At 39.3% G+C, this 24,746-nt stretch overlaps 1 protein-coding gene and 1 pseudogene across 2 annotated transcripts in view; one reads left to right on the top strand and one right to left on the bottom strand.

Moving 5' to 3' along the window:
* CLCA4 (chloride channel accessory 4) overlaps positions 1-24,746 on the top strand; it is a 60,199-nt gene that overhangs the window by 16,492 nt on the left and 18,961 nt on the right. The window contains exons 1-3 of one of the 2 annotated variants that reach the window (XM_003775651.3): positions 8,669-8,827; positions 21,484-21,624; positions 21,759-21,906. In XM_003775651.3, coding sequence (XP_003775699.3) covers positions 8,669-8,827; positions 21,484-21,624; positions 21,759-21,906 — 448 coding nt within the window. Of the gene's footprint in view, positions 1-8,668; positions 8,828-21,483; positions 21,625-21,758; positions 21,907-24,746 lie in introns of those variants that run through there. The other variant, XM_054531705.1, reaches the window with a different exon arrangement.
* On the bottom strand, positions 14,128-14,905 carry LOC103892180 (cell division cycle-associated protein 4-like; annotated as a pseudogene).

The raw sequence follows: 24,746 nt of genomic DNA, 5'->3' as shown, positions 1-24,746 counted from the left end.
GGATTATAAGTGTGACTTGGAGATGGACCAGTGTTTCGGTTTAGTTCTAACACCCAATGGCTGTGTGACTTTCAGCAAGCTATTAAAGCTGAGCTTTCTCATTTGTAAAATTAGAAATAGTGTCTGCTCTTGAGGTTGTTGTGAGGATTAAATAAGTTAATACATATAAACAATGTAACATAGTGCTTAACATACATACAATAAGTGCTTAATAAATATTATTTGTTAAGACATGACACCCTATCTTAGGCGGGTTTTCCTGAAGCAGGTCCTGAGACAAGTATTTATGTACAAGTAATTTACTAAATAAGTTCTCAAGAAAGAAATAAAAGGGTATGGGAGGAAGTGGACAAGAGAAGAATCCAAGCAGGGATACGAGTACAGGCAAAGTCCCATGGGGGCAGCATCAAGTTGGTCCACAGGGATCTCTAGTGTGTACGTTACACCTCAGAACTGGTCCCAACCCAAGTGAAGGCATTCAGATTTCATATCGCTGAACTGTCAGTCATTGGCTATGTACCACTTCAGAGGATGTAAAGTACCTTCTGGCTCTCTGTGTAAGTGGGTAAAATAGCTCTCGTAGTCTGAAGGCTGTCCTCCAAAGAAAAGTTGCAGGTATGGGCCTTTGCAAGCAAATGCATATTATGCAGAAAGAAGGAGCACACAGGAACACTCAAAGAGATATGAGGGGATTTGGGCAGTGCACCGTACTCCAAGGTATAACCAACCACGCAAAACATAACTACCCATTGCATGGCATGAAGAGAAGTACACATAGGTTCAAATCCCATCTCCTTCCTTTTCCTGGCTATACAAACTTCGACAATTTACTTAATATCTCTGGGTATCTATTTCACCATTTGTAGAAAGGAGGTGATAATACCTATCTCAAAGAGTGATTATGAAAATTAAATAAGTTCATGTAAAGTAACTATCAAAATATCTGAGAGTTATCAGGTAACTCTCAGAATATAGTTATCAGAATATCAGACATAGTTATATAGTTATCAGAATATCAGACATACTCAGATATGCTCTGTAAATATTAATTCTCCCCAATCTTTGTAGGATTTCTTATATATAAAAAAGAATAGATTGTAGAGTATGAATTGATAAATCTATAAGTACTTTCTCCTGGCATAACATTCTTTGGACAAACTCTCTTCAAAGCAATTTTGTCCAAAGGCTATTTCTCCTTGTGGCTTTTTCAGTTCTTCTGATTATACAAAGAGAAATATTTAAATGTAAGAGCTATATGTTAGAATATTTCTGCAGCATCTGCTAAGCTGACAGCTTCTAAGAAGAAAGGGATGCCTTAAGCTCAGGGTACAGCTGGTGTACAAATAGCAGCAGCAGAAGCAGCAGCTAGAGAGAGTAAGGAGAGGTTGGTGCAGCGCTGGTGAGCAGGAAGCCATGAGAAGAGATCACATGGGGCTAAAAGTCAAATGTCTCCAGTTTAAGTTTTGCCATTAAGTCAGTTACCTTCCTTGGACATCAGTGTTCTCATCTGTAACATCAGTGGTTGAATTAGATGGTCTCTAAGGTATTTTCCAGCAAGAAAATTCTCTCATATGGATATTCAAAATCTCAACTCCTAAATCCTAGATCTAGAAGATTTCCTGTTATGGTAAAAAGGGTACAAAAGTTCAGAGAAGTGAAATGACAGGCTGGATTGCTCAGGGGGGTCTTCATAAAGAAGTAGAATTTAAGCCGGATAGAATTAGAAAAATGAGTATGGTCAAGGGGATAATCGTGGAAAGTAAAAATAATTTTCCACAAATTTTGACTAGAGAAAAAGATTTATCATAAATAATATTGGGAGATAAAACTGGAAATTATAATTTGGAACTACATTATGATGAATTCTGAATAGCAAGTAAAGGATTGTGCCAACCCAAAGGTAATGATGAACTCCTGAAGAACTTGAGAAAGAAAAGTTAGTATTATACATTAGATAATTTGATGTTGTGCAAGACTGGACTGGAAGATATTGCTAAGAAATCTTTAAGAAGGCTGCCAGATTGTCCAGTTATGAGATGAAATGAGGGTTTTATACCATTTTGTTAATCTGCAGAGAGGTTAAATAGAGCACAGTCCTCTAACTGTGGAATAGAATAATCTCCAACAGTTTATCTATACATAGAGAACCTGTAAATTTCCCTTTGTTCATGTAAGACTGTATTGCTCTTTATACATATCATCACCTCCCTTTGATGGGTTTGAATGTGCAAGTTTGGGAGTAGGAGCAGGAAAAAGCTGAAGCACTGCTTTGTAGAACAGAGAGAAAGTATTTGGAGTTCCAGAAATTTAACAATCCTAGAAGGAAGGGGTAAAAATCAGGGAATGAGGGAAGGTGAGGGGAAAACTGGACACTAAGTAGGAAGAAAGGCAGGCCAATGAGAAATCCTTAATGGTGGGATTCCCAAAAATGTACAAAAATAGGTGACTTCACATTGTTTCCTGTTTAGTGTATTTAGTTTATTAAAATGGTAAAAACAGGGCCAGCCCTGGTGGCTCATCCCTGTAATCCCAGCACTTTGGAAGGCCGAGGCAGGCGAATCACTTGAGGTCAGGAGTTCGAGACCAGCCTGGCCAACATGGTGAAACCATATCTCTACTAAAAATACAAAAATTAGCCAGGTGTGGTGGCACATGCTTGTAATCCCAGCTACTTGGGAGGCTAAGGTAGGAGGATCGCTTGAACCCAGGAGGCAGAGGTTGCTGTGAGCCAAGATCGTGCCACTGCACTCCAGCCTGGGCAACAGAACAAGACTCTATCTCAAAATAAATAAATAAATGAATAAATAAAATGGCAAAAACAAAAATGAAACACAGCAAACCCTGCCATTTTCCTTTTCAGAGTTTGGAACTTATTTGGAAATTGACATAGGAGTCAGACAGATTATAAAAATATTAGCTCCATATATGCTGAAGCTAAATTAATAAATATGGCTTGACCTCAAGTCACAATTGGGATTGCTAATGCTTCTCTCCAAGTGTAGAGCTCATAGAGACACTCCCTCTTTCACAGATACCTGCATCTGACTAGGTGCAAAGGGAATCCCAACCTCATGTAAGTTGGCACTGGGAACAGGAAAGAGAGACTGGTTTCTGGATCTGCCTCTAGAAGGCAAGATATGACCCTGAACCACATGTGCTTAGCACAAGGAATCCAGAGCACAAGGAATGCGCACACTACACATAGAGAGATCCAAAAGGAAAGAGGAAGAAACTAAGCCTCACATAATAAATTCCAACTTATTTATATCTCAGGTTCTGTGTTGATAGTGTATAGCTTATAATAATTAAAATCCAATGTTGCCTTCAGAAAATTGTATAAGGATAAGTAACTCAGTTTTTCAGTTCAAAAAGAGGCTGTTTTCATTTTTTTAAATAAAAAGTTTACAAATATTATTTCTTCCAGAAATAAAAAATGAAATCATAGACCACACATCTACCTCAGTAAGAATCCAAATTTTCTCATAAAGAAAATGACTATTACTCTCTTAGCATGTAATTGACTCATGATTTAAAAGTCCAGTGACAGGAGACCTCTCTGTTGCCATGGAAATCAGAAGTCCTGACTCGCTCTGGAGAATTCAATGTTAATGGAGCTAGGGAGTAGAATGATGATTACCAGAGGGTGGGAACATGGAAGGATGAAGAGAGGTTGGTTAATGGGTACAAACATACAGTTAGGTAGAAGGAATAAGTTCTAATGTTCAATAGCAGCATAGTAGGGTTATTAGAGTTAACGATAATTTATTGTGTATTTCAAAAGAGCTAGAGGCCTGGTGCAGTGGCTCACACTTGTAATCCCAGCACTTTGGGAAGCCAAGGCAGTTGGATCACCTGAGGTCAGGAGTTTGAGACCAGCATGGCCAACATGGTGAAACCCTGTCTTTACTAAATATACAAAATTAGCCGGCATGGTGCACACCTGTAATCCCACCTACTTGGGAGGCTGAGGCTAGAAAAAAAAAGCTTTAAAATGTTTCCAACACACACAAAAAAAGATAAATATTTGAGGTGATGGATATTCTAATTACCCTGATTTGATCATCGTTATGCATGTACCAGAATATCACATGAAGCTCATAAATATGTACAATTACTATTTCTCAGTAAAAAAGAGAGAAAAACAAATATGGTGTTATTCTGATAGTAGTATCTGCGAAAACAGAAGTTTGTTATGTTGGATACATTTTTCTATTACGCACTCAACAAATACATAACAACTGATTTTTTTATAACTCCTTTTTGATCCAGTGACAGACAAGGAAACTCATACTTTTTGAGTGACTCAAGTGAGCCTGTTTGCCTGAGTTGAATTGAATCTAGGTTTGACTCATTTAGCACAGTCTTTTCTGATTTATGACAAGCCAGCTTCTGGAATGTCTACCTGAGGTTGGGTTGATGGAGGCAGTGGCCCTTGTAGCTGGACCAGCTGACCTGGAAACTGTAATATGTAGACTAGTAATGGAAGGGGGTGTCTCTGAGGCCACCAGAGCAGCTTCCCACTTTCCTCTTTTAGAAGAGTATTAGAAATTCAACCAGGGGGATAGATGGAAAACAAGACAAGGATATACATTTGTCTCCAATTTCGAGGTTCCTGTGACACCAGGAAAAAGTAGGGAGAGACTGTTATAAATATTCACCTTTTTTCACCAGGCCGCATGTGCTCATTGCCTGAGGGGAGCTTTATCTAACTGCTTTGGCAAAGAGGAATTCTCTCCCAAATGTATAACTGAGAGTTTCCTGAGTTTTTTAAGTTATAATAGCACCTCCTCAAAATAAATACTCCCCTAAACAATAGAGGGGATCTAAGTCCATCAGGCTTCTTCAACATTTCAAAGGCCTTGGACAAGCTTCTGTTTAGGCATTGTGATAAGCTGTTATTTTGGTTAAAATGATAATCATTCATTTATTCATTTAGTCAACCAGTCAGAAAGGATTTCCTGAACACAAGTACTATGGGATGGGAGCATGCTTGGTTTTCTTGGAGCCACCAAAGCTGGAGTTCAGGGAGAAGCAGGGAGCAAGAGGAAGGGAGGGTCAGTGAGGGCAAGACTGCATAGGATGTATTTGTTAATACCCAGTCTATTCACTCCGGATAATCACAGTTTCCCAGAGCTGCTCGTTTTTATAAAAACTTACTACATTACTTGCCTAGCAAAACAGCATTGCCTTGTGATGGAGAGATTAAAACCATGGGCTCTGGCATAAGAATGCTGGGTTCAGATCCTGACTTTACCAGTTACTAGCCATGTGATATTGGCAAGCTACTTAAATCTGTGTGCCTCAGTTCCTCCATACATAAAATGAAGGTAATATGCATACTTGCCTTACAGAGTTGCAGTAAGGGTTAAGTGAGACAATCTGTGCTCTGGTAAGAACTGAATAAATGTAAACTATTAATGTGATTCATTCTGCCTCAATAGTAACCAGCAAACTACCAGATAAAGTTTTTGATGTGCTTGTATGGAAACAAATTTTATTATTTCTTTACTGGACAGTATTTTTTAGGTAAATAGTTTGATTTCTAAATTTATCAAAGTCTTTAAAATCTTTAATTTGGACCTCAAACCCATCTTAACTAATTTGCTGTTATTTACATTTAACTATCTTATCATCTCTTCCATTATTTATACCATTGTAATGCTGATAAATTGCTTTGTAAAAATAAAAGACATTAGTATTACTGTATCTGTTCATTTTATTATGGATTTTTATTAATTTTCACATTCTACTCTACAGAAAATATAAAGTATATGTCTATGTTTAGGAAATTCATCAAAATTAGAAAGTATAGAAAATGTGTCCCCAACATACTTAAGGTAATAAAAGCCATCTATGACAAACCCACAGCCAACATTATACTGAACAGGGAAAAGTTGAAAGCATTCCCCTTGAGAACTAGAGCAAGACAAGGATGCCCACTTTCATCATTTCTATTCAACATAATACTGGAAGTCCTAGCCAGAGCAACAAGACAAGAAAAATAAAGGGCATCCAAATTAGTAAAGAGGAAGTCAAACTGTCACTGTTTGCTGATGACGTGATCATATACCTAGAAAACCCTAAAGACTCATCTAAAAAGCTCCTGGAACTGGTCAATGAATTCATCAGAGTTTCGGGATACGAAATTAATTAACACAAATCAGTAGCTCTCCTATATACCAACAGTGACCAAGCCGAGAATCAAATCAAGAAGTCAACCCATTTTACAATAGTGCAAAAAAATTAAAATACTTAGGAATATACTTAACCAAGGAGGTGACAGACTTCTGCAAGGAAAACTACAAAACACTGCTGAATAAATCATACATGACACAAACAAATGAAAACACATCCCATGCTCATGGATGGATAGAATCAATATTATGAAAATGATCATACTGCCAAACACAATCTACAAATCCAATGCAATTCCTATCAAAAACCACCATCATTCTTCACAGAACTAGGAAAACAATCCTAAAATTCATATGGAACCCAAAAGAAGCTTGCATAGCCAAAGCAAGACTAGGCAAAAAGAAAAAACCTGGAGGCATTACATTACCTGACTTCAGACTCTACTATAAGGCCATAGTTACCACCACAGCATGGTACTAGTGTAAAAGCAGGCATATAGACCAATGGAACAGAATATAGAACCTAGAAATAAACCAAAATACTTAAAGTCAACTGATCATCAACAAAGCAAACAAAAAGTGGGGAAAGGACACCCTATTCAACAAATGGCGCTGGCATAATTGGCAAGCCACATGGTGAAGAATGAAACTGGGTTCTCATCTTTTACCTTATAGAAAAATCAATTCAAGATAGATCAAAGACTTAAATCTAAAACCTGAAACCATAAAAATTCTAGAAGATAACTTCAGAAGAACCCTCCTAGACACTGGCTTAGGCAAAGACTTCATGACCAAAAACCCAAAAGCAAATGCAACAAATACAAAGATAAATTGTTGGAACTTAGTTAAACTAAAAACCTTCTGTGCAGCAAAAGAAATAATCAGCAGAGTAAACAGACAACCCACAGAATGAGAGAAAATCTTTGCAATCTATACAGCTGACAAAGGACTAATACCCAGAATCTACAACAAACTCAAACAAATCAGCAAGAAAAAAACAAAAACAGTCCCATCAAAAAGTGGGCTAAGGAAATGAATAGACAATTCTCAAAAGAAGGTATACAAACAGCCAACAAACATATGAAAAAATGCTCAACATCACTAATGATCAGAAGAATGCAAATCAAAACTACAATGCAATACCTCCCTACTCTTGCAAGAATGGCCATAATAAAAAAATCAAAAAATCAAAAAATAATAGATGTTGGCATGAATGTGGTGAAAAGGGAACACTTTAACACTGCTGCTGGGAATGTAAACTAGTACAACCACTATGGAAAACAGTGTGGAGATTCCTTAAAGAACTAAAAGTGGGCTGGGTGTGGTGGCTCACACCTGTAATCCCAGCGCTTTGGGAGGCCGAGGTTGGTGGATCACGAGGTCAGGAGTTCAAGACCAAACTGACCAACATGGTGAAACCCTATCTCTACTAAAAAACAAACAAACAAACAAACAAAAATACAAAAATTAGCCGGGCATGGTGGCACATGCCTGTAATCCCAGCTACTGAGGAGGCTGAGGCAGAAGAATCCCTTGAACCCTGGAGGCAGAGGTTGCAGTGAGCTGAGATCGCGCCACAGCAATCCAGCCTGGACAACAGAGTGAGAGTCCATCTCAAAAAAAAAAAAAAAAAAAACTAAAAGTGGAGCTACCATTTGATCCAGCAATCCCGGCAATACCACTCCTGGGTATCTATCCAGAGGAAAAGAAGTAATATATGAAAAAGATACTTGCACACACATGTTTATAGCAGCACAATTTGCAATTGCAAAATATGAAACTAGCCCAAATGCTCATCAGTCAACCAGTGGATAAAGAAAATGTTATATATATATATATATATATATATATATATATATATATATAGACACACATATACCTACATACATACACACACACCATGGAATATTACTTAGCCATAAAAAGAAATGATATAATGGCATTTGCAGCAGCCAATTTCAGAAATGGAAAATCAAACATCATATGTTCTCACTCATGAGTGGGAGCTAAGCTATGAGGATGCAAAAGCATAAGAATGACACAATGGACTTTGGGGACTCGGGGGAAAGGATAGGAGAGCGGGTGAGGGATAGAAGACTACACATTGGGTACAGTGTACACTGCTCGGGTGGTTAGGTACACCAAAATCTCAGAAATTATAATTAAAGAACTTATTCATGTAACCAAACCCCACCTGTTACCCAAAAACCTATTGAAAAAAAATCCCTGTTGTCAAGGAGCCCTTAGAATATCAACAATGACAACAAAAAAGAAAATGTGTTCCAAGAGGAACATGTGCAATGCATTTTATAAAATGATCTGATTTATCTTGATTCTTAGTCACTTTTATGACAACATATAATTAAACAATTAGATGAATTAGTCATGTATTTCGCCACGTAATGTACCTTTATACAGTCAACATCCCATAATCAGCCAATACTGATAAGTTTTAGGAACATATATAAAGAGAAAGGAGAGAAAAGCCTCTTGAACAAACCAACATTTGGGCCAGGAATAACTAGAGAGGAACAATGGGATTATTCAGAGGTTTTGTTTTCCTCTTAGTTCTGTGCCTGCTGCACCAGTCAAATACTTCCTTCATTAGGCTGAATAATAACGGCTTTGAAGATATTATCATTGTTATAGATCCTAGTGTGCCAGAAGATGAAAAAATAATTGAACAAATAGAGGTAAGAACAAAATGGAATATCTTTCATTAATTTTTAGTTTTTTACTATTATTTTTAATTGACATATAATTGTACATGTTTATGGCATACAAAGTAATATTTCTATACATGTATACAATTTGTAAAGATCAAATCAGGGTAATTAGCATATTCAGCAACTCAAACATTTATCTTTGCATTGTGTTGGGAACATTATAATTATTCTCCTCTAGCTATTTTGAAATACACAACAGATTATCAGTAACTTTAATTTTCCTATTGTACTATCAAATACTAGAACTTATTCCGTCTATATAACCGTGCTTTTGTACACATTAGCAAACTTCTCTTCATTTCGTTTCTCTCCCCTATCCTTTGCAGCCTCTGATAAGTATCATTCTACTCTCTATCTCCATGAGATACCCTGGTTTAGTTCCTACATATGCATAAGAACATGTGGTATTTATCTCTCTGTGCCTGACATTTCATTTAACATAATGTCCTCCACACTCATCCATGCTGCCACAAATGAAGCAATTTCATTTTTTTTCAGTGACTAAATAGTATTCATTTGTGTTTATATACCACACTTTATCCATTCATCTGTTGATGGACACTTGGGTTGACTTCACATCTTGACCATCATGAATAGTGCTACAATAAACATGGAAGTGCAGACTGATGTCTTTTCCCTTGGATATATACCCGCTAGTGGAATTGCTGAATCATGTGGTCATTCTATTTTTAGATTTTTGAAGAACCTCCATACTGTTTTCCATAATGGCTGTATTAATTTACATTTTCACCAATGGTATATAATAGGTCTCTTTTTCCACATCCTTGTCAGCACTTTTTTTTGTCTTTTTGATAATAACCATTCCAACTGGGCTGAGGTGGTGTCTCATTCTGGTTTTGATTTGCATTTCTCTGATGATTAGGGATGTTGACCACTTTTTCATATACTTGTTGGACATTTGTTTGTCTTCTTTTGAGAAATGTCTATTCAGATCATCTGCCCATTTTAAAATATTATTATTATTATTACTTTGTCTTTGAGGTTTTTGAGTTTCTTGTATATTCTGGATAACAATCCATTGTTGGATGAATAGTTTGCAAATATTTTTCCCAAGAATTGGGATGTCGGCCAGGCATGGTGGCTCTCATGCCTGTAATCCCAACACTTTGGGAGGCCGAGGAGGGCAGATCATGAGGTCAGGATTTCGAGACCAGGCTGGCCAACATGTTGAAACTCCGTCTTTACTAAAAATACAAAAAATTAGCTGGGTGTGGTGGCACATGCCTGTAATCCCAGCTACTCAGGAGGCTGAGGCAGGAGAATTGCTTGAACCCAGGAGGCAGAGGTTGCAGTGAGCTGAGATCACGCCATTGCACTCCAGCCTGGGCAACAGAGCAAAACTCCCTCTCTGGAAAAAAAAAAAAAAAAAAAAGAATTGGGATGTCTTCTGTTTGAATTATGGAGAGGAAAACAAAGTTAATAGTTAATAATTATTATGGAAACTTCTGAGTCCTTCAGGAAGCTAAAAGCAGTGTGGTGCAGTGAGGACAATACGGTAATGGGCAGAGGGTGATGAAGGTTTTAGACAGGGTTCTACACTGTCTCACCACAAGACAGAAGACAAGGCACAGGGCTCCCTGACACTGAGTTTCTTGATCTGTAAGTTAGCAGTTGGACTCATTTGTTCTTTAAAGAATTCTTTATTGAATGTTTATGACATGTTGAAGAGCAGTAAAATTTTTTTAAAGCCTCTGGCACCATGCAGTGTATCTTCTTTTCAGAGATGTAGTTAATAAGTAAATGGATCACAGATAAGATGGTAGTAGGTTGCTGTGGAGTAAAACAAATCATGAAGGGGGATATGGAGTGTTAGGTGGGGCTGGATTGGGGGAGAATGTGGGTTGCTATTTCATGTAGGGAAGTCAGGGAAGGCCTCACTGATGATGTGTCAGCAGAGACCTGAGATGAGCGAGAGAAGAGCCCATTGAAAACTAGGGGAGAAAAACAGCATGGAAGTGAGAATTCGTTTGATGTAACCAAGGAAACAGCTATGAATGAGGAGGAGGAAGCATAGGGTGAGCTGAAGTTAGAGAGGTGGCAGGGCCTAGACCACTGGAAAGACTTTGACATTGACTCTGTGATGAAAATCCATAGGAGGATTCTGAGCAGAGAAGGGTGTGTTCTCATGCATGTTCAAGAATCACTCTGACTGCAATATTGAGGACTGTAAAGAATTTCCACTTGTCACCCATCCTCTATAAACTCTGTGGCAGCTTACTGGTGTAGAAGGACCCCAGCTAGGAAACTCTTGCAGGTGGGCAGTGATGGTGACTAGGAACAGGGAGGTTGTGGTAAAGATTGTTAAAGTGATATGATGGTTAAGATGTATAGGGGATAGGTGAGGGTAGGAAGGAAATATAATAAGAGTCAAGGAAGAATTCAAGAGTTTTGCTTGAACACTTGGATGAAACTATCATCAATTGAGAAGGGGAAGACTGTAAGTGGAGAAAATTTGGCATTTGGAAAATCAAGAGTTAGTTGGTTGGGGCTTTTGGAATTTATGTTACTTCTGAAAACATCCATGTAGATGGAGGCAGGAATCAGAATTCATGATGAAGATGAAAATTTGGGTGTAGATAACTAGGCAAGTACAGATGGAGAAGAGAAAGGCTCCAGGACTAAACCAAGGACACTAACTTCTGTTTCTTTCAAATATAACATTCCGTGTAATATAGAGTTTGGTGGTGTAGCCACGTAAATTATTTTTCCCTCTCCCTGATATCAACATATACTAATTCCTTATATTTAATTTCTCTACTACTGTGTTCTGCTGCTCATGGTTGGACCCTTCTGCATGTTTTAATTACCCAGCAGAAGGTGATAGGCATGAACTAAGCTGTAATCAAGTGATTTTGTGGCTGCCATTTGTCAATCACTCTATAAACTCTGTTACATCACAGAGATATTTGCTTATAGGTACCTTTTAAATTTCATGAGAAGATAAAAATTCATTTTACTAAAGATGTTTAAAGAGCAGTTAATGCAGCTAATTCTGAATGATAGGTTTTTAGTGTCCAGAGGACAGTAAATCAGTATCAAACTTTTCTTTACTCAGAAATCACTATTTGAAAGAATTACTTGGATGGGCAAAAATTTTGTAAACACTGTCCTTTATAAGTACAAGCAGAAATTCAATTGTTTACAAGCATGCCCAGATTTTACAATGTTTCCTGACATTTCTCCCAGCCCTTCACAAAATCTTCGCATTTAATATCTTCAAGAAACCCTGTGAAATACTATAATCCACATTTTACAGAAGAAAAACCTAGGGGTCCGAAAAAATTAATGATTTTTCTAAGATCATGTTAAGTATCACAGTCAGAGGTAAGAATCGCTTCAACCGAGGAGGCAGAGGTTGCAGTGAGCCAAGATCATGCCACTGCATTCCAGCCTGGGTGACAGAGCACGACTCTGTCTCAAAAAAATAAAAATAAAAATAAAATTAAAAAAAAGTGCCTTTCATCCTTATATTTCCTCATGAGATAATAAGGTCTAGGGAGGGATTAATTCTTTTTTTTTTTGAGACAGAGTCTTGCTCTGTCCCCCAGGCTGGAGTGCAGTGGTGCGATCTTGGCTCACTGCAAGCTCCGCCTCCCAGGTTCACACCATTCTCCTGCCTCAGCCTCCCGAGTAGCTGGGACTACAGGCACCCGCCACCACGCCCGGCTAATTTTTTGTATTTTTAGTAGAGACGGGGTTTCACCGTCTTAGCCAGGATGGTCTCAATCTCCTGACCTCGTGATCCACCCGCCTCGGCCTCCCAAAGTGCTGGGATTACAGTCGTGAGCCACCGCACCCAGCCTCTTTTTTTAATGTTTAAGAAAATGCGGTTTTTATCCAAAATGAGTTTGTGTGCCAAATATTAATAGTTTAGCTAATCATTGTTATATTCGTTCATTATGTTATTTTTATTTCAATTCTTGCTTTTAAAAAACCTAAAACTTTAAAAATCCTTATGCCTTGTCTATTTTCTTTACCTTTGTTTTGTTTTGTTTTGTTTTGCTGGATAATTTTTTAATAAAGTGAGGTTTACATCACTGATATTTAAGAATGGCTGTATCCACAAAAGAAAACAAACCTTTTTGGCTAAGGGGTGAGGAAGTTAGAAAAAGCATGAGAAACAGGAAACAAATGGGGTGAGTCGGGGCAGGAGAGGAAGGTTGCAGGCACCTCCAGCTCACTCCCTGCGGCAGCACCTATGACCCTACAGATCAAGGGGCCATGAATGACAAGAGATTCAGATTTCTTTCATTCTAGACTTCAGCCTAAGCTTAACCTTTTGTTCCAGCACCAATCTAACAGAGCAGCACAGGCATTTCTAATCCAGTAGCAGTGCTATTTCCTCACCCAGGGCAGGTGCCTGGGCTGACGGGAGGCCTTCAGGAACACTGCCTGTCAGAAGGCACCAAGGAGGGTCTCTGAGGTCCTGAAGACCAGCTGGTGCCCGTGATCTCCAAACAGACAAATATTTGACCTTTGCCTTCAATGACATTTACACATAAATAGACACAAATAAAATCCTCCATAATTTATGCTCAAGTCTAGGAAGATGTGGCTCCCACAGTAGATTTTCTAATGACAAAAAAAAAAGCGTAGTAGCTAAGTGCGGTTCTTGAGTTTCACCCAGGTCTCACGGTAGCACAGAACATAATGGAGAAATATTGCACGCATATTTAAAGTAAAACATGATACATTTACACTGTTGACAAGGACCGTAGTGATGCTCACTGCAAAAAAAATCCCTATTTAAACCTGAAAAAAATGAAACACACCAACTACAATTGTTTAGGCTATAAAAGTTCTAAAGTCGCAGCAAAGGATATTTATTGAAAAAATATGCTTTTAAGAAAATAGCTGAAAAAATCTAAAGACATAAGGTATAAAAAGTTTAAAAATATATATCTTAAGACAAAATATTGCCCAAAACACTTAAAACTGAATTGTAAAAAAATCACCTGTCTAAATGTAAAGGAGGTTGATGCAGCTGTGGCTCGCCGTCCCCTACAGTGGGGGACACAAAGAGAGACGAGGGGCCCAAGGCTGTAAGGACGTCAGGACCGGCCCAGAGGCGAGAAGTCTTCCAGGAGAACAGCCATCTCTGCCTGGCCCTCCACAGCGGGGAAAGTGAGTGGGACAGGCCTGGGGTTGCAGACCCCGCTGATGATGGTCTGTTCTGGGATTTCTCAGAATTAGCAGACAGGGCAGCAAGGCTGGGCCGCTGGCGGCAGGCGCACCCTCTACGGGAGCGAGTGCTCACGTGTCCACGCGTCAGACACTGCTGCGAGCCCTCATGCCTCCGGCTCAGGTCTCCACCAGGATCTCCACCATGTGGTCCAGCTCGCCCAGATCGGACTTGCAGCTGGAGCTGGGGCCCGGGGTGACCGGAGCCAAGCCCTCGAGCCCTTCACAGGGGCCCGGCCCGGCACCCCCATCATGCCTGTCAGTACTGTGTCCAGGTTGTAGTAGGGGCTGTCCACGCCTGAAAACAGCTCTTCCATGTAGCAGGGGATTTTAGTCTCCAGCATTTCGTATATCTGATCGAGTGATTTGCGAAAGCTTCCTCTGTTTTCTTGAGGGCCATCCATCTCCCGGACGCTCCTCCCTCTGTGGGTGCCTCGGCATCTGTGCTGAGGTGACTGGGCAAAGGTCAGAAACTGGGCCCTGTGCGTGGCCATCTCCCAAGCCAGAGGCAGGACGTGCCCCCTCTTGCTCCCACGTCGCGCGGCACAGAATCTCCGTGAAGACCAAGCGGTCCAGCGGCGCCCGCCCTGCAGCCTGGGGTGTGCGCCGTGTCCCATCCTGCGTCATCTCCTCTTTGATCTGCTGGACCATGTTGGCAATGAGGATTGAGCGGCACAGGTTGGGCTCCACAAGCATGTGGCAAAGCTGCAGCTTCACCAGGGACATGTCCAGGAGGGACTGCCGCTGCAGGCTGTACGAGGACGGGGTCTTCAAGCCGGCCAGGTCTCCCTCCACGTCTTCCTGGTGGCCAACACATTTCCCCTTCAGTCCTCGTGCAAACATTGTGTCTTTGAGAGAACGGTTATCTGGGTCCTGCCGTCTCGTGCATCCCACACGAAGGCCACAGAAGAGGAGACGCAGCAGAGATCCTCTATTCCAGCAAGCTGTCGAAGCCTTTGTCACGACGATCCTGTCTGACCCGCGAGGCCGCCCGCCAGGTCCTCTGCTCAGCCGACGCCACCGCCGCTGCCTCCTGCTTCCCGCCGCTGAGGGAGGAGCGCCCGCCAGCGCGGGGCCTTTACCCTTTTAAAACAATCAACTCTGCTTAGGAAACTAGCCATAGTTTTACTTCCCATAAAAAGTTTGTGTGTCGGCCGGGCGTGGTGACTCACGTCTGTAATCCCAGCACTTTGGAAGGCTGAGGCGGGTGGATCACCTGAGGTCAGGAGTTCGAGACCAGCCTGGCCAACATGGCGAAACCCTGTCTCTACTGAAAAATACAAAAATTAGCTGGGCCCAGTGGCAGGCGCCTGTAATTCCAGCTACTCGAGAGGTTGAGGCAGGAGAATCGCTTGAACCCGGGAGGAGGAGGTTGCAGTAAGCCGAGATTGAGCCATTGAACTCCAGCCTGGGAGAGAGAGCAAGACTCTGTCAAAAAAAAAAGTTTGTGTGTCTATGTATGACCCGTAGTGTCTTCTTTTCTTTTCTTTTTTAACTTTTATTTTGGGTTCAGGGGTACATGTGAAGGTTTGTTGCATAGGTAAACTCATGGCATGAGGGTTTGTTGTACAGATTACTTCATCACCCAGGTATTAAGCCTAGTACCCAATATTATCTTTCTGTTCCTCTCCTTCCTCCCAGCCTCCACCCCTACTCTCAAGTGGACCCCAGTGTCTGTTGTTCTCTTCTTTGTGTTCATGAGTTCTCATCATTTACCTCCCATTATAAGTGAGAACATGTAGTATTTGGGTTTCTATTCCTGTGTTAGTTTGCTAAGGATAATAGCCTGCAGCTCCACCCATGTTCCCGCAAAAGACATGATCTCATTCTTTTTTATGGCTGTGTAGTATTCCATGGTGTATATGTACCACAGTTTTTGTTTGTTTGTTTGTTTGTTTTGAGACAGAGTCTCCCTCTGTCACCATGCCCAGCTAATTTTTGTATTTTTAGTAGAGATGGAGTTTCAACATGTTGCACAGGCTGGTCTCGATCTCCTGACCCAAAGTGATCTGCCCACCTCGGCCTCCCAAGGTGCTGGGATTACAGGTGTGAGCCACCATGCCCAGCCCTGTACCACACTTTTTAATCCAATCTGTTATTGATGGGCATTTAGGTTGATTCCATGTCTTTGCTATTGTGAATAGTGCTGCAATGAACATTCAAGTGCATGTGTGTCTTTCTGGTAGAATGATTTATATTCCTCTGAGTGTATATCCAGTAATGGGATTGCTGGGTTGAATGGTAGTACTGCTTTTAGCTCTTTGAGGAATCACCATACTGCTTTCCACAGTGGTTGAACTAATTTACACTCCCATCAACAATGTATAAGTGTTCTCTTTTCTCCTCAACCTCGCAAGCATCTGGTTTTTTTTTTTTTTTTTTTTTACTTTTTAATAATAGCCATTCTAACTGGTATGAGATGATATCTCATGGTGGGTTTTTTTTGTTTCATTAATGATCAGTGATATTGAGCTTTTTTTCACATGCTTGTTGGCCACATGTCTATCTTCTTTTGAAATGCATCTGTTCATGTCCTTTGCCCACTTTTTAATGCAGCTGTTTGTTTTTCTCTTGTAAATTTGTTTACATTCCTTATAAATGCTGGATATTAGACCTGTGTCAGATGCATAATTTGCAAATATTTTCTTCTATTCTGTAGGTTGTCTGTTTACTCTGTTGATAGTTTATTTTGCTGTGCACAAGCTCTTAAGTTTAATTAGATTCCAATTGTTAATTTTTGTTTTTGTTGCAATTGTTTTAGGCATCTTTGTTATAAAATCTTTACCTATGTCCAGGATGTATTGCCTAGGCTGTCTTCTAGGGTTTTTATAGTTTTCAGTTTTACATTTAAGTCTTTAATCTTAATCTTGAGTTGATTTTTATATATGGTGTAAGGAAGGGATCCAGCTTCAATCTTCTGCATTTGGCTAGCCAGTTATCCCAGCACCACTGATTTAATAGGGAATCTTTTCCCCGTTGCTTATTTTTGTCAGCTTTGTTGAAGATTAGATGGTGGTGGATGTACAGCCTTATTTCTGGGCTCTGTATTGTGTTCTGTTGGTCTAGGCCTGTTTTTATACCAGTACCATGCTCTTTGGGTTACTGCATCCCTGTAGTATAGTTTGAAGTCAGGTAACATGATGCCTCCAGTTTTGTTCTTTTTGCTTAAGATTGCCTTGGCTGTTCAGGCTCTTTTTTGTTCCATATGAATTTTAAAATAGTTTTTTTTCTAATGCTGTGAAAAATGTTGGTAGTTTGATAGGAATAGCAATGAATCTATAAATTGCTTTGGGCAATATGACCATTTTAGTGATATTGATTCTTCCTATTGATGAGCATGGGATGTTTTCCATTAGTTTGTGTCTTCTCTGACACAATTTCTTTGAACAGTGTTTTGTAATTCTCATTGTAGGAATGTTTCACCCCCCTGGTTAGCTGTATTCCTAGGTATTTTATTCTTTTTGTGGCAATTGTGAATGGTATTTCCTATTTGATTCAGCTTTGGGCTTGGCTGTCATTGGTGTATAGGAAGGCTAGTGATTTTTGTACATATATTTTGTACCCTGAAACTTTGCTGAAGCTACTTATCAGCTGAGGGAGCTTTTGGGCTGAGACTATGGGGTTTTCTAGATATAGAATTATGTCATAATCAAACATGGATAGTTTGACTCCCTCTCTTCCTATTTGGATGCCTTTATTTATTTCTCTTGCCTGATTGCTCTGGCCAGGACTTCCAATATTAAGTTGAATAGGAGTGGTGAGAGACAGCATCCTTGTCTTGTGCCAGTTTTCAGAGAGAATGCTTCCAGCTTTTGCCCATTCAGTATAATGTTGGCTGTGGGTTTGTCATGGATGGCTCTCATTATTTTGAGGTATTTTCCTTCAATAACTACTTTATTGTGGTGTTGAATTATATTGAAAATCTTTTCTCCATCTCCTGAGATAATCATATGGTTTTTGTCTTTAGTCCTGTTTATGTGATGAATCACTTTTATTGATTTGTGTATGTTGAACCAATCTTGCATCCTGGGGATGATGCTTACTTGATCACAGTGGATTTGCTTTTTGATGAGCTGTTGGATTCGGTTTGCCAGTATTTTGTTGAGAATTTTTGCATCAATGTTCATAAAGGATATTGGCCAGAAGTTTTCTTTTTCTGTTGGGTCTCTGTCAGGTTTTCATATCAGGTTGATACTGGCCTCATAGAATGAGTTGGAGAGGATCCCTCCTCCTCAAATTTTTGGAATAGTTTCAGTAGGAATGGTAGAAGCTCTTCTTTGTACATCTGGTAGAATTTGGCTGTGAATCCTTAAGATCCTGGGCTTTGTTTGTTTGTTTGTTGTTTGTAGGCTGTTTATTACTAATTCAATTTAGGAACTTGTTATTGGTCTGTTCAGGGAAACAATTTCTTCCTGGTTCAGTCTTGGGAGATGTATGGGTCCAGGAATTTATCCACCTCTTCCAGGTTTTCTAGTTTGTGTGCTTAGAGGTGTTCATAGTAGTTTCTGATGGTTATTTTTATTTCTGACGGCTCAGCATTAATGTTCCCTTCATTATTTCCAATTCTGTTTATTTGGACCTTCTCTCTTTTCTTATTTATTAATCTAGCTGGTAGCTGGTGGCATATATAGCTTATAAATTTTTTCAAAAAATTAGATCCTGGATTTGTTGATCTTTTGAATGATTTTTTTGTGTCTCAATTTCCTTCAGTTCAGCTCTGATTTTTATTATTTCTTGTCTTCTGCTAGCTTTGGGGCTGATTTGTTCTTGCTCCTGTAATTCTTTCGGTTGTAATGTTAGGTTGTTAATTTCAGATCTTTCTAACTTTTTGATGTGGATATTTAATGCTATAAATTTCCCTCTTAAAACTGTCTTAACTGTGTCCCAGGGATTCTGGTATGTTGTATGTTTGTTCTCATTAGTTTCGAAGAACATCTTGATTGCTGCTTTAATTTTATTATTTACCAAAACAAAAGTCATTCGGGAACATGTTGTTTAATTTCCATGTAATTGCATGGTTTTTAGTGTTGTTCTTACTCTTGAATTCTATTTTAATTGTGCTGTGGTTCGTGAATGTGTTTAGTATGATTTTGGTTCTTTTGCATTTGCTGAGAATTGTTTTATGTCCAATTATGTGGTTGAGTTTAGAGTATGTGCCATGTGGTGATGAGAAGAATGCATATTCTGTTGTTATGGGGTGGAGAGTTCTGTATAGGTCTATTGGATCCATTTGGTGCAATGTTGAGTTCAGGTCCTGAATATCTTTGTTAATTTTCTGCCTCAATGAAATTTCCCACTATTATTGAGTGGGAGTCTATGTCTCCTTCTACGTCTCTAAGAACTTGCTTTATGAATTTGGGTGCTCCTTTGTTGGGCATATATATATTTAGAATAGTTAGAGCTTCTTGTTAAAATGAACCCTTTACTATTATGTAATGCCCTTCTTTGTCTTTTTTTAATCTTTGTTGGTTTGAAATCTGTTTTGTCTGAAATTAGGATTACAACCCCTGCTCTTTTCTGTTTTGCATTTGCTTGGTAGGTTTTCTCCATCTTTTTATTTTGAGCCTATGGGTGTCATTATGCCTTTATGAGATGATTCTCTTGAAGATAACATACCATGGGGTCTTGTTTTTTTATTCAGCTTGCCACTCTGTGCCTTTTAAGTGGGGCATTTAGCCCATTTACATTGAAAGTTAATATAGATATGTGTGGATTTGATCTTGTCATTGTTTTGTTGGCTAGATATTGTGTTGACTTGTTTGAGTGACACTGGTCTGTGTGTCTGGCTTTATAGTGACACTGGTCTGTGTGTCTAAGTCTGTTTTTGTATTAGCTGGTAGCAGTCTTTCCTTTCTATATTTAGTGCTTCTTTCAAGATCTCTTGTAAGGCAGCTCTGGTGGTAATGAATTTCCTTTGACAAGGAAACTTAGTTTGGCTGGATATGAAATTCTTGGTTGAAGATTATTTTATTTAAGAATGCTGAATAAAGTATTAGTCCATTCTTATGCTGCTAATAAAGACATGCCTGAGACTGGGTAATTTATAAAGGAAAAGATTTAAATAACTCACAGTTTGGCATGGCAGGGAGGCCTCAGGAAACCTACAATCATGGCAGAAGAGGAAGCAAACATGTCCTTCTTCACACGGCAGCAGGAAGGAGAAGTATGAGAGCCGAGCTAAGGGGGAAGCCCCTTATGAAATCATCAGATCGCGTAAGAACTTACATCATGAGAACAGGATGGGGAAAACCACCCCCATGATTCAATTATCTTCACCTGGTCCCTTCCACAACATGTGGGGATTATGGGAACTACAATTCAAGATGAGATTTGGATGGGGACACAGCCAAACCATATCAGCTCCCAATCTCTTCTGGCTTGTAGGGTTTCAGCTGAGAGGTCCACTGTTAGCCTGATGGGGTTCCCTTTGTATGTGATCTGCCCTTTCCTCTCTAGCTGCCTTTAACACTCTTCTTTTTTCATTTCAACCTTGGAAAATCTGATGATTGTATCTTGGGGATGATCTTCTTGTGTAAAGTCTTGCAGGAGTTCTCTGTATTTCCTAAATTTGACTGTTGGCCTCCTAGCAAAGTTGGGGAAGTTTTCATAGATGATATGCTGAAATATGTTTTCCAAGTAGTTTGCTTTCTCCTGGGAGGGACTATTTTTCTTATTTGTCCTTGTATGTGAGTTTATAGTTCTGAATATAAGGTGATATTATTTTCATATTGGTGGTAGAGCAACAGTTCTGTAATCAAAGTTTTGCCTCTACTATGGGTTTTTTTTCATCACACCTCCCACCCACACAGGCTCCCAACCCAGCTGCTTCTCCTACGGTTGGGATGAGAAAACTCTTCAATGACCCATTTCTATAGAGTCTTCTCCTCAGTTTGCATCAACTAAGGCTGTTTTCTACTAAGATTTCTTATAAATAGTAATGATATCAAACAGTTTTAAGATTGCCTGTTTGTAGAGGACTTTATATCTGATTCCATCTCTAAGCCAACCATACTGATAGATAGTAATAGTCCATTGAAGGATGAGGAAACTAAGATTCGGAGCATTACATAAATCAGCCAAGATCTGTCACCCAGAAGATAATAACATTAGTATTAGAATCACGTAAATGACTCCAAAGTCCATGTACATATTCATATTAATCAATTCCTCTTAATGCCAAATACAAGCATTTGCCTTTTAAGGCAGGATTATAGAAGACTGAGGAGGCTTTCAACGTGCAGGATTAAGTGATGGTTTGGGGTTGACAGGTGGCAGGGTTAGAATAATGAGGCAGAGGCCCTGCTCATCAGTCTGTTGCTTTTTCTGTCCACTCTTACATTGGGAAATGCCTGTCACAAAACCCTGCTAATTTAGTTTACTCTGACTTCACCATTCTCACATATTTTTTCCTTTAATGACAGGATATGGTGACTACAGCTTCTACTTACCTGTTTGAAGCCACAGAAAAAAGATTTTTTTTCAAAAATGTATCTATATTAATTCCTGAGAATTGGAAGGAAAATCCTCAGTACAAAAGGCCAAAACATGAAAACTATAAACATGTAAGTGTCAAAATCTTCTCTTAAAAAATTATATTTTCTGATATTGCCCATTTTTGCCACAAATTAAGGGTCTTTCTAACTGAATATTATATTTTTTATTTTTGATGTTTAACAATCTTTTTCAACATTCTCAGGCTGATGTTATAGTTGCACCACCTACGCTCCCAGGTAGAGATGAACCATACACCAAGCAGTTCACAGAATGTGGAGAGAAAGGCGAATACATTCACTTCACCCCTGACCTTCTACTTGGAAAAAAACAAAATGAATATGGACCACCAGGTAGAAATTTTGGTTAAAAAATAATTTTGCAGTGATTGCAGCATACAACTTTCTATGCAGGTTAAGTGTGCAGGCCATAGGGCCAAAGTCCCTAGAATCAAATCCTGGCTCTCCTACTTACTAGCTGTATGTGACCTTAAACAAATGACCTACTGTCTCTGTGGTTATTCCCTACAAAATGGCAAAGAGAGGAGTTTCTACCTTGTAAAATATTTGTTCTACATTAAACTAGAGAATCCAGATAAATGTACTCAGTACAGTGTCTACAGAAATATAAAGAGAGCAAAGCAATAATAACTGTTTTTCTTAAGGCATGCTTTTTAGATCTTAATTTTTCCAGTTCTCCATAGCTGGATATTAACAAATTACAGGTAAGCTACATGAAAGCCAGATGTATAGTAAGCCAGAAAGCGTCATGTTGCCAGTTACTGGTCAAGAGAAAACACTCCTAGACTATCAGTTGCTGATAATATCAATCTATTTCATTGAAACAGATGACATTGTCTGTAATTGATCATTTTGACCTATAAAAATGGCAGTGTCATCTAGTTCAATCTAAATGTTAAAATAATTTGTCAAAACAACAAAAGTGCACTTTGCAGACAAAAATGCAAATCATTGTTAAAGGAGGGCTCTACACGTGTGTCACTATTAAATGGGAAACTTCCTGAATCCCCATACCCCAGAATCACCCTCTTCTATTCCTGTTCATTGAACACTCATTAAGTCCCTTGTCTCTGCCAAACATTCAGCTAGATCTGGTCCTATTCATTACCTGGACCAGTTCCCCTCTCCAGTCTTGAAAGTTCCATCATCTCCTCATGTCCCAATCTTACCTCTTCCCCGTAATTATCCTGACCACATTTGTTTTCTTTGACACCTGTAATCCTTTGTGCCCTTTTAGTTATACTTTCTTTCCACCTGGCATGTCCAGCAAAGTCAGTCATTTCAACTACAAGTATAAATAGCTCAATTCTCTCACTACTCTTATCTTTATGTTTCATTCAATTTACTAAATCTTCTGAATTTTCCATCTACTTTATTCTTGGATCCTGTTTTGTTTCCAAGAATGTTGAAGAAAATTATAAAACTAATTGACATGATTTTATAAAAACACACTTTCCAAGCTCAATGAAGCACTCAAAGCTACTCAACAATATTTTTACTCAGCTCTTCTCAACTCTCTTTCTCAATTCCTATAGCAGCTGTTCTAAAACTTCTACCATTTTTCTCAAGATCTCCAGGCACTCTTCTCAATCCCATCAATTAATGTCCTGATTGATAAAACAGAGGTCTCTACATTCTTCCTATTTCCAAACTTATTACCACCTACACCTTCTCTACCTGCACCTTTCTTAGAACAGAAAGGCTTCTCCAATTTGTAAGTTCAAGGTCCCCATATCAGTTATTGATTTTTCCCATATCCCACACCTCAACCCTGTTCTGTTACTGATAGGTCACCCCTTCTTCTTACACAGATCTTTCTTCCTTTTCACAAACACGTAATCTGATATATGCATTTGTGTAAAAAACTCACATTCCTCAATATCCTAAAAAACAAATAAGGTTTTTGGATAAATAAGATTAGTAAGAGAGCTCTCAAAATCTATGCAATTTTGTAATAATCATGATAACAACACCAACAATCACAATAGATCATTTAGATCACTCAGGCAAGCAATGCAGTATGGCTAGAGGCTGCCATAGCACATATTAAAAGTACACACACACACACACACACACACGACACATACACACATGGTGCGAGGAGGGGGAGAGAGAAATGTTGCTAGAAATAGGAACAGAGACAGCTGGAAATGAGACAATGATGTAGACAGGAATGGAATTGTAAGTCAAAAGGGCTGCTTTTAAGGTAGGCATGGGAGGCAGGGAAACCTGAGAAGGAATCAAGTCTGAGTGGACTCTCTGAGAAGACAGCCAGGTACAGGGAGTTTTAAATTTTTCTTAACATGCACCAAATTCCTACTGCAGTAGCTGATATGAGGGCTTTTTCCTTTCCTACTGAAGGTTCTAATTCTGCTCCCACAAACCTGGTTCCATTTGCCTAGGAAACCTGAAACCAGTGTTTTTAAAGTGCATTATGTAGAAGAGTAACTTAGGGACCTTGTTAATATGCAGCTTCTGATTTTGTAAGCAAAGGGTGGCCTGAAGATTCTGCATTTGTAACTAGCTCCCAGGTGATGCTGATGGATGTGGTCCAGAACCACAGTTTGAATAGCAAAGACTTAAAAAAGAAACATGACAGCTGGGCACAGTGGCTCATGCCTGTAATCCCAGCACTTTGGGAGAGTGAGGTGGGCGGATCACGAGGTCAGGAGTTCGAGACCAGCCTGGCCAACGTGGTGAAACCCCATCTCTACTAAAAATAAAAAAAAATTAGTCTAGCGTGGTGGCGGGTGCCTGTAATCTCAGCTACTCGGGAGGCTGAGGCAAGAGAATCACTTGAACCCGGGAGGCAGAGGTTGCAGTGAGCCGAGATTGTGCCATTGCACTTCAGCCCAGGCGACAGTGCAAGACTCCATCTCAAAAAAAGAAAAAAGAAAGAAAGAAAAAGAAAAGAAACATGACTTCTTCATACTATGGTGTATTTTCCTCCTATTTTCAGATTCATATGAGGTTGTTTGAGCCGCAGAAACACACATTGTAGCAGAAGAGACTTAATTTCCAATCTTTCCTTCTCCATCTCCGTTTCCTCTGAAGTTTTTCTCAACATTGCTAAAATGAAAGTTCTACTTTCCTTCTTTCAGCATCTCAAGCTGTGGATTTACTTTTATTCCTCCATTTATTGCAAAATTCTTATTTAAAAAATTTTTTATTTG

Source organism: Pongo abelii, chromosome 1, assembly GCF_028885655.2.
Source record: "Pongo abelii isolate AG06213 chromosome 1, NHGRI_mPonAbe1-v2.0_pri, whole genome shotgun sequence".
NCBI classification, from domain to species: Eukaryota; Metazoa; Chordata; class Mammalia; order Primates; family Hominidae; genus Pongo; species Pongo abelii.
The sequence above is the reverse complement of the archived record's forward strand: the minus strand, read 5'-3'. Positions and strand labels throughout refer to the sequence as shown.